We start from the raw sequence: 9,498 nt of genomic DNA on the forward strand, positions 1-9,498 counted from the left end.
CAAGTGTGACGAGAAGCGCATGGAAGCTAATCCTGAACTTGCGACACTTCTTGGCTTCAACCCCTGTGGGAAAACACCTACAGCACGCTACCCCTCAAATGCACCAGTTCTCTATACTAATGGCAATATTCATGATGAAGAGGGCATGTTCAGAAGTGATTACTTGATCTCCGTAAGTATTTCTCAAGTATTTTCATTAATGGACTTCTAAACACTCGTCGTACTACTTACAATACTAGATGGCACGTCTCATCGCCTATGGCCCACGATCGTACACATTGGAGAGAGCTGCATTCAACAAAAACAGTCCCTTTCACAGCCATGTAGATGGTGTTACCTTTGGATTTATTAGCAACACTGCAGTCGTCGTACACTTCACAGCTCTTCATTAGGCATATAAGTCCTCTGGCTAACAAAATTATTAGATTCGTTTTCTTCTCAGAGGTGATCCTGAGCTGAACAAGCATGGTGTTGGAAAACTTACAGGAATCAACTACGCGAGCGAGGCAGAAGCTTACAAAAAGCTTTTAATCGAAAATCAGGATGCGCCAACCGTTCGAAAGCTCCTGCAATACTGGAACATGCAAGTTTTTCCACAATTCCTCCTCGCTCCCGACTCACAGGACGAAGAAGAAGAAGCACCACGTGTCCGGGTTGACGCTGATGAAAACCCAGGTCTCGATTCCATGTTCCGTGGACTGCGTATGGGAGCCGACACTTCTTCAGCTCCCACTTCGAAAAATTCTAGCTCACTCCCACTCCCCCAGACCCTTCCAACCGATGTAGAGTGCGTGAACGCCCACTCAGATGTGGAACAGGCGCCGGATTTGCATCCAAACGTGGAAGTGCACACCCCTGCTCCTGTTGCGCCCATCTCCCAATCAATCAATCCACCCCGTGGACGTCATCGAGTCCCCACGCCTGTTCCCTCAACCTCCGAGGCTGTTGCTGATGTGCCTGCGCCACCCACTGAAGCTCCCTGTGGTCGACGCCCAAAACAGGTTTCGGTTGTTCACGTTGATGCTGATTCAGGTGCCGGAATACCTGCGGCGCTCGCTCATCCAAGTCGGCAGATGCGTGGTGCAAAATTGAAGGCAAATGCGAAATAGCTGGGTCCAGCATTGTGAGGGCATCGTCGACGAGCAGCCGTTGAATGGCGATTGAGCATGCTGAGCTACTACATCTGTGTTGTATCAACGTCTAGCTACTGCAATTGACTGGATTCACTTGTTTATTGCATTATGGACCGACTTTTTTACTTATTACTGTTCTTTTACCTATCTAGCTAAGTTTACGAGGAGCGAGAACAGCGCTCTGTATCAACTGTATTGCGAGCCTAGTGCTTGTCATGACAAATTAAGCTAGATATTATTGCTAAATATGCCCCCATAACCAAGTGGTAACTATAGCCAAGTCAGTAAGCACGTCATAACAAAGTAAGTAATCAATAGGTTCAGAGTTTGATTCCCTCTAATAACAATTGTTCAACAGTACAAAGTAACAACACGACTACAAATCCGCAGATCGACTAGTAAGAAAATCGCACATTACAATTGAGCTACGAGCTCACTACAAATTTTCGTTTCATTTACAATTGAGTGGTACCTTACAATTGTCCCTTTGCGTTAAAATGGATAAAACTATTCAGAAACCCCCTTTCTGTGAGAAATCAGGGGTTTCTGTGTGTTAAGCGAGAAACCCCATGATTTGTTGTTTGCCCATCATAATGTGAATTTGTGTGCCTTGCCATTGCCAAATAAGGGCATGTGACCACACAAAGCAAAACCCACAGTCTGAGTCTCAACCACATCGCGCTCGTTCATCTTAGTTCTGTGGTATCAGTAATTCTTATGGTGAGGCCTTAGTCAAGTATCCTTCAAGCATTTCTAACTGCCTCTCCCAGTATTTGTAGTATATCTTTCAAATTTGCTTCCATCCGCCTGTAGTACCAATTTCAAAGATTTCAAATGTGATGGTGCCCAGCACGGTAACACTCCGAATGTGCCTGTTGCTTGCCCAAGCCATGTCTGCAACCTGTAAGAATGACTGAGAGCTATTTTGAGGTGCTCTACCACCATGGATCTGCCAAATTTTCGCTCCTACACATCTCCATTGCCACATTTGGCCTTCTCCTCGAGCTTTTTCAACAATCTTACTATCACTCAAGCTGCTGAATACTCCTATCCAACTATTGCCCCTATCGGATCTGTCAGTTCTGCTAGATTTTTACCCGAAGTTCCCTTTTCTGCTGCAGCTACAGTCATTATATCTGGCGAGGTCATACCAAACTATAATGATCTGAAATTTCTGACCTCCAGCATCGAGAATGAATATACAGCAGGTTCACGATCAGCTGAAGTGAGGTTCCGTTACAATGGGACAGAAAGGTGCATGGTCTATCATTTCTCAAAGGTATGCAACAGCCAAACATCGCGTTTGAGATAATTTATTCCCAGTTCTAGCTTGAACTTATTCGGAACTGCTCTAACTATGAGCCGGCCATTATCTCCTATCGACACCTTTTGATGCACATCCAGTCAGGACCCTTCAACCTTGGCTCAGCTTTCGAGACGTTCCGGAATTCACTGGTTACTTCGAAAATACAAGGATTTTATGTCTCTGACTTCCAGCTTGACAAGCTAGGATGCTTGTTAGGGGAGTCATGGCTTGAGGAAGACATATTCAATGCCCTCCTTGAGTTCTCCTATTTCCAAAACACCCATTACACCTTGAGTTCTGAGCAAAATTCCAGCACAATACTCCTCCCTACTAGTGTTTGAAAGTCTGGTTAGGTCTGGTTATTGGGTGCCCAGGGTTCTAACCAAGACCGAGACCGGTTAGCCTTTGTCCCGAAACCTAAAATAACCTAACCGGACCGCAACTAACCGGTTACGGTCGGTTATTTGCAGTTACTAACCGGTTAGGACCAAAAAATAAAGAATCGGTTATAACAAGGCAAATATGCTCATATGTATCTTGATAGATATTATTTCTGCATATTCTAGCTTTAAAACGAGCCCAAGAACGCTAAAATCGGTGAAGAATTGACATATTTATGCAATTATCCTTGAAAGTCTACACATTTGAGTGATATTTTAGAGATTTGACCGTAACTTAGTCAAATTTTAAGCGTTTTCGACGTTCTCAAGTGCGTTTTTAAGGTGTATAATAGGGCTGGTTATAACCAGTTATAACCGGTTATTTAACAGTTAGTTAACCGCAAAATAACCGGACCTAACCGCAACACTAACCTAACCATGGCATTTTCGAAATCAACTAACCCTAACCATGGTTAGGTTAGTGTTGCGGTTAGGTCCGGTTATTTTCCGGTTAACTAACCTAACTTTCAAACACTACTCCCTACATCATTTCTGGCCGATGCCTGTACTGCTTATGAAGCCATTACCCCCATATACACCAAAGAAATCTTGGACATCCGCAGGCGCATTGCCTTGGCAACTGTCCAGGTCATTGCAATGGGCCAGGTTCATGAAAACCACTTCACGGCCTTTATTTATCGGCAGGGATCATCAGTCATAGAATATGGTGATTCCATGCACCATGCACCTCCACTGCACATTCTTTCGATACTCCAGTGGGTTTTTTCCGGTGTCATTCAACATGAAATCAAACACATCAGATGCGGCGTTATCTCAAAGCAGGGGGTCAGCAATGGCACTGGAAGCTGTGGTCTGGCTGCACTCAATTTTATTCAGCTTGCTGCTGGAACCCCGAAAGGACTTCGACGATGGACAGGTTCCAAGTCCAGGCTTTTTCGTGATGCTGCCCTAGAATGCTTGCTAATTTTTCACCACCTCGCAACACAATCAGATGGCACATTTATGGATTGGACTTCGAAATTTTTCGAAGGTGAAGCAATCTCTGGGAGCCCTGGGATCGATTCAATGGCCACAGGTTACAATGACTATAAATTATATGTGCCTTTGGTAACGATGCCTTTTATTCTTATGATATAATAAAATAACATAAAATCATGTAGATGGACCACCTATCTCGTGTTTTGACAAATTAGACAAGACGTCTCTCCAATCTGAAACCAAACGTGTACAACAAACGCGAATCCCCCTTTTGTCTGAGCTTGCAGGCTCAGCACCAACCTACGAGTCATCAGTGCTCATTTCAGCTTTCGAGACCCATGCTAGTTGCTCAATCCCAACACTACTACCTCCAGAGACCTCAAAAGCTCTTCTCCCACCATTCAAGTTCCAGGCCAAAAAGCCTTTATCAGCGCCGTAGGCTGTGTCAATCTTCTCACCAACTCGAAAACCGGGAAAGCGATGTTGTAAAAGTTTGGATAAAAGCCTAGGATCACCGACAACAAGTCCATTAGCCAAACGAAAAGCATCATCATCTAAGAAAGGACCGATCTCACCAGATTCACCCTCTGAGATAATATTTGTCACGTCGTCACCAGTTCCTATACCTCGATCAAGGGCTTCGACTGCCTATCACACCCCTTCACAGACTCCAGAGCCTGTCACCAAAAGGCTTGTTTACAGTATCAGTCCAATGAAGGAAAGCGACAATTCCGAGGATGACATACTGCGTAACATCAAACAAGAAAAGATAGTTATTGATCTTTGCACACCGGAAAGCCAGTAGAAAAGGTCGGGGCTATGATCCACAGGAAAAACATCAAACACGAGCCTATCATTGACCTCTGCAGTCCAGAGAAGCCGATGCATGTATCCCGACGTGTCAAGCCTGAAAGTCCACCTGCGAGGAGTGTGAATGTCGCTCCTGGCGCTGTTGGTGTTTTTTCTGTGTATCAATCCATTGACGAGGCTGAAGCGGCTGTCTACACACATGAAGAGGCTCTCGGTTACCGCTGGAAGAAAGCACAGAGTGAAAAGGATAGTTACGGTCAACTGAAGAAAAGGACCTACCAATGCAACTGTTACTACACCCACACGCCAACGCACGCAGTCAACATTGACCCTTCAGATCATCTTCAAGGGAAAACAATTAAGACTAACTGTAAAGTGCATGTTAATGTCAATCGAAAAGGAGCACAATGGGTCATTACCACAGCTGTCTGGGACCACAACCACGCTCGTCAAATACCTGAAGGTGCTCCGATACGCCGCCGACCAACCGAGGAGCAGAAAGTGATTATCTCCAACCTTGCCACCAGTTCTTCAAGTTGTTTCACACATGGCCAACTTGCGACTGTTATGAAGACGCAAACAGGGACCATTCTTGAGCCCCGCCAAATCGGAAACATCATGGGTCAGGCGCGTCGCGAGGCTCGTCAAGAAGTTGAAGGTCTGGGTGGGAGTATGCACGCAATCATCGCTAAACTCGAAGAATTAGCAAGAGAAACTCACGGATGGCTATCCCACATCAAGGTCAACAAAGATGGAGTGGTGACAGGTGTCTGGTGGCAATCACCTCTGCAAAGAGATCTTGGTCAACGAAATGATAACACCTACGGTCGCAATGAGGCTGGGTACCCTCTTGGCATTGGCATTGTTATTGATGGGCATGGCCATTCACGGAACACGTGGTATGCATTTCAAGCACTTGAAGACCATGTGCACCATGCCTGGGTTCTTCGCTGCCATCTGGACAGTGCAGGTTTCGCACCTAACACTTTCATATCGGATCGACATCACTCCTTGATTTCTGCAGTCAAGGAAGTACTTGTCAGTTCGGAACACATTTTCTGCATGCAGCATCTTGATGGCAATGTCGACAAAAATCTTCGCAGGGTTATTCCCTCTGACCAGTGGATGCCCTTCAAGAACGACTTCTGGGCTGTATACAGGGCAATTTCACCAGAAAACTTCGATATAAAGTGGCAGGAACTCACTGTTCAATACCCTGCTGCACAGGTGTACCTTAATGAAGAGCTGTACCCTTGTTGAAGGCAGTGGGCATGGGTGTATGTCAGCCACAAGTTCACTTGTGGAGTTCGAACAAATGGAAGAGTCGAGGTCGAAAATCGGATTACAAAGACATTTGGTGGTCCAAGGAAGTCTCTCAAGGACCTTTTCGATGGGTTGAATGAGCGCACCGACGGGCAAAGCCTGCAAGAGACCCTTTGGGTACAAGACGTAAGCGTTGCATTTTGAAAGGTCACTTTTCCGTTACTGATGTGTTCGTGACTGTGACAGATCTGTGACCACGGTGACGGAAGGTGACTGTAGTTTGGAGCTGGCACACTGAGAGCAAGAGCAAACACGAAAGACTGGTTAAGACTCTGGTATTCACTGGGGTAACTACGAGTTACAGTCTGTTCTTATATACAGCAGTAGGTAGGGCAAGGGGTAAGACAACGATGGGGATAACGCATAGGAATAACAAATGGGATAGGCAGGTGATAGGTAATGGGAGCAGGGAGCAGTAAGTTTCCATAGAGATATCAAACCGTAGGTGTTGAGAATGGGCCGACAGAGGCCGAGTGCGTAAGTGCGAAGACGAGAGGATTGGAACCGTTATCAGTAGACACATGATATTGAAGCAATATTGAGGTCACGTCTGTTACATACGACCTCCAGGTATTCCACAGGAGTGCCTTTCTTGAATATAGATAGAATGGTGTCAGGGGTGAACGTTGAGAGTGGAAGGTAGATTGAATAAATTTGGTGTGCCGTGGAGACGTGGTTGAAAAGAAATGAATTAGGAAGTGGAGGAGCGGGCGTGAGCTGCGGCTAGAAGGATACGGTCGTTCTTCTTTTGGAGACAGGTAGCCTTGGCAGTGTCAGTGCGCTGCTGCTGCTTCTGGAGGGTCTCGGCGGCGTGCCATAAAAGGCTCTCAATGACCTTGGCGCTCGGGTTCGGGTTCAACGACGAGGGGAGTGAAGGCGTTGGAGGAAGAGGAGGAAGGGGTAGGCTCGTTGGACTCTGGAGCAGGACGCTTCTTGCCTCTGGGTTTGGTTTCTGGTTCACGCGCAGGCTGGTTGGTGCGAGGTTTGGCGCCAATGTTGTTATCTGTGATATAAAAATCCGCTAAGGTGACTGGGTCGCCGTTTAAATCGAATTCTTTGGTTTTGGCATCATAGGTGGCAAAGCGAATGGGGTTGTCTTCAATGTGAGTGTTGAAGACCTCAGCGAAGTCACAGTATCCAGCAGGAAAGGCATCGGGCACTTGGCGACGACGAAGTTCTGCATCGGTGGAGCAGAAGCTGGCAATCTGACCAGCATGGAAGAAATATTTCTCCTCTTTGATGGGGTCAGTTGCAAGGAAGTTCGTGCGAGAGAGACACTTGATTTGAGTGTGAACGATAGAGCGAGGGAGAATTCGAGGGAGCTTCTTCCCAACAGGGATGACGGGAGCAGGGTCAACCTGATCGAGAGCTGTGATCGGAGGGGCGTCAGGAAGAATGATGTCGGTGTCAAGCATGGTGGCGCAAAGAGACAATGTGTGAGACGAAGTGTGTTTGTTGCAAAATGGAAGGGTGATGAGCGGGGACAAGCGTCTGAATTTGGTGCGACGTTGGGAAGGGGATTTATGGTGTTGAGGAATTGGAATTACATCCAGCTGACCACTGAAAATTTGTGGGTCATCAGCAGGTGGCTTACCATGTCCCTTGGGCAGCTCCGAAATACCGGAGATACCAAGCAAGTCGAGGTACACAGGGAGGGCATTTAAATGAGAGATTTGATGGTAAGGCAGCCAGGTGACGTCGCCAGCCAACCACAATATCTCGAAAATTGCATTTTCCTTTGATCCGGAGTGGGACAAGATTTTATCCACAGCCCACTCACCCTCCGAGCTATCGCCAAGAGAGAACTGCGCATCAAGACAACCGGGGAAAAGTCAGTCATCGTTTGGGATGTGGATTCACAGTAACGACACGTGAAAAACATTGTGAACTCCTCGTTGTTTCAGGTATGAGGGCAAATCCATCTGGAAAGACTGATTTTTAAAGTCCTTCACAATTTTGTAAGGTCCAATATATTTGGGGACCAGTTTACAAGCGAGGCCCTTAGGGAACGAGATGTTCTTGGTGGAAATATAAACCAAGTCGTTTTCCTTGAAGGGTGCGAGCTGACGCTTTCTATTCGCATTCCTAGTCTGCTTTACTCGGGCAGCTAGGATACTGTTGTGTGCGGATATCAGGGCTAGCTTTCTCTGTATCGCGAATGTGCGGACAGTGGGGTATTCGTCAGATTTGGCTGAAGTCCAAATCATGGATCTCGGCATTCGTCTGGTGTTCAAAAAGAACGGTGCGTAACCCGTACTTTCTGATCTGGCCGAATTTATGGCGAACTCGATTGTGGGTAACTTGGAGACCCAATCTGTTTGTTTCTCGTTAATGCATTGCATTGCCTCAGCATTTGAGTTACTGTTTGGTTGGCTCGTTCCGTGGAACCATCCGTTTCTGGATGATAAGTGCTCGACATTTTGAGCTTAGTGCCTATCAGTTTGTGGAGGACTGGTGGCTACCACTTTTATCTATAACCTAGACTTAAGCCTAGAGAGTCATTTCTATAACTTAGACTTAAGCCTAGAGGCCATATCTATAATGCTTAGGATTTTTTGAAAGGCATTTCAAATGTAGGCCTGGGTATTTCATAGTGAATTTTCCATAGATACCCAGCGCATTTTCTGCAAAATTTCAAATGCAGCCCTGGATATTTCATTGCGATTTTTCAATAGATACCCTTGGTATTTCATTGTGATTTTTCAATAGATACCCTGGGCATTTCATTGCGATTTTTCAAATGTATCCCTGGGTATTTCATTGTGATTTTTCAAATGTATCCCTGGATATTTCATTGCAAAATTTCAATGGATACCTGGTGCATTTCATTGTGATTTTTCAATAAATTCCCTGGGCATTTCATTGTGATTTTTCAAATGTATCCCTGGGTATTTCATTGGGATTTTTCAAAGGTATCCCTGGATATTTCATTGCAAAATTTCAATGGATACCTGGCACATTTCATTGGGATTTTTCAAATGTATTCCTGGGTATTTCATTGCGATTTTTCAATAGATACTCTTGGCATTTCATTGTGATTTTTCAAAGGTATCCCTGGATATTTCATTGCAAAATTTCAAATGTAGCCCTGGGCATTTCATTGCAATTTTTCAAATGTATTCCTGGGTATTTCATTGCAATTTTTCAATAGATACCCTTGGCATTTCATTGCAAAATTTCAAATGTATCCCTGGGTATTTCATTGCAAAATTTCAAATGTAGCCCTGGGCATTTCATTGCAATTTTTCAAATGTATCCCACATGTCAGGGTCCATGCAATGGGCTTCCCTGGAGGGTGGTCACATGACCAATTACCAAAAATGGTCAAAAAACGAAAGTTGTAGCCCTACACTGTAGCTTCCCGAATCTGTTTGAATTATGTTCTGAAGTGCTGCTGTTGTGGAGATATGAGGTAAAGGAATTTCAAAAGCATTGTGTTTTTTTTTTTTTTTTTGTGTTTTTCTCTATGAAAACAAAACCAAATAACGTGATTTCAGTATATTCAGAAAGCTAAAAGAAAGGGCTACAATTATTGTATTGTGGGAAA

The 9,498-nt window shown here is 45.1% G+C and overlaps 4 protein-coding genes across 4 annotated transcripts; all 4 read left to right on the plus strand.

Moving 5' to 3' along the window:
• Positions 1 to 145: 145 nt before the first annotated feature.
• LACBIDRAFT_333438 (uncharacterized protein) lies at positions 146 to 1,109 on the plus strand (the record flags this gene model as incomplete). The annotated part of the gene is made up of 2 exons (XM_001888047.1): positions 146 to 172; positions 426 to 1,109. The coding sequence occupies 2 exons, from the start codon at positions 146 to 148 to the stop codon at positions 1,107 to 1,109; spliced, it is 711 nt and encodes a 236-aa protein (XP_001888082.1).
• A 967-nt stretch (positions 1,110 to 2,076) lies between these two features.
• LACBIDRAFT_312302 (uncharacterized protein) lies at positions 2,077 to 2,780 on the plus strand (the record flags this gene model as incomplete). The annotated part of the gene is made up of 2 exons (XM_001888048.1): positions 2,077 to 2,412; positions 2,463 to 2,780. 2 exons carry the CDS (start codon positions 2,077 to 2,079, stop codon positions 2,778 to 2,780), a joined length of 654 nt encoding a protein of 217 aa, XP_001888083.1.
• A 696-nt stretch (positions 2,781 to 3,476) lies between these two features.
• LACBIDRAFT_312303 (uncharacterized protein) lies at positions 3,477 to 4,033 on the plus strand (the record flags this gene model as incomplete). Its single annotated transcript, XM_001888049.1, has 2 exons — positions 3,477 to 3,947; positions 4,001 to 4,033. 2 exons carry the CDS (start codon positions 3,477 to 3,479, stop codon positions 4,031 to 4,033), a joined length of 504 nt encoding a protein of 167 aa, XP_001888084.1.
• Positions 4,034 to 4,700: 667 nt separating this feature from the next.
• On the plus strand, positions 4,701 to 6,164 carry LACBIDRAFT_312304 (uncharacterized protein; the record flags this gene model as incomplete). The annotated part of the gene is made up of 3 exons (XM_001888050.1): positions 4,701 to 5,821; positions 5,891 to 6,077; positions 6,138 to 6,164. 3 exons carry the CDS (start codon positions 4,701 to 4,703, stop codon positions 6,162 to 6,164), a joined length of 1,335 nt encoding a protein of 444 aa, XP_001888085.1.
• Between the last annotated feature and the right edge of the window lie 3,334 nt (positions 6,165 to 9,498).

This window comes from Laccaria bicolor, genomic scaffold, assembly GCF_000143565.1.
Source record: "Laccaria bicolor S238N-H82 LACBIscaffold_51 genomic scaffold, whole genome shotgun sequence".
NCBI classification, from domain to species: domain Eukaryota; kingdom Fungi; phylum Basidiomycota; class Agaricomycetes; order Agaricales; family Hydnangiaceae; genus Laccaria; species Laccaria bicolor.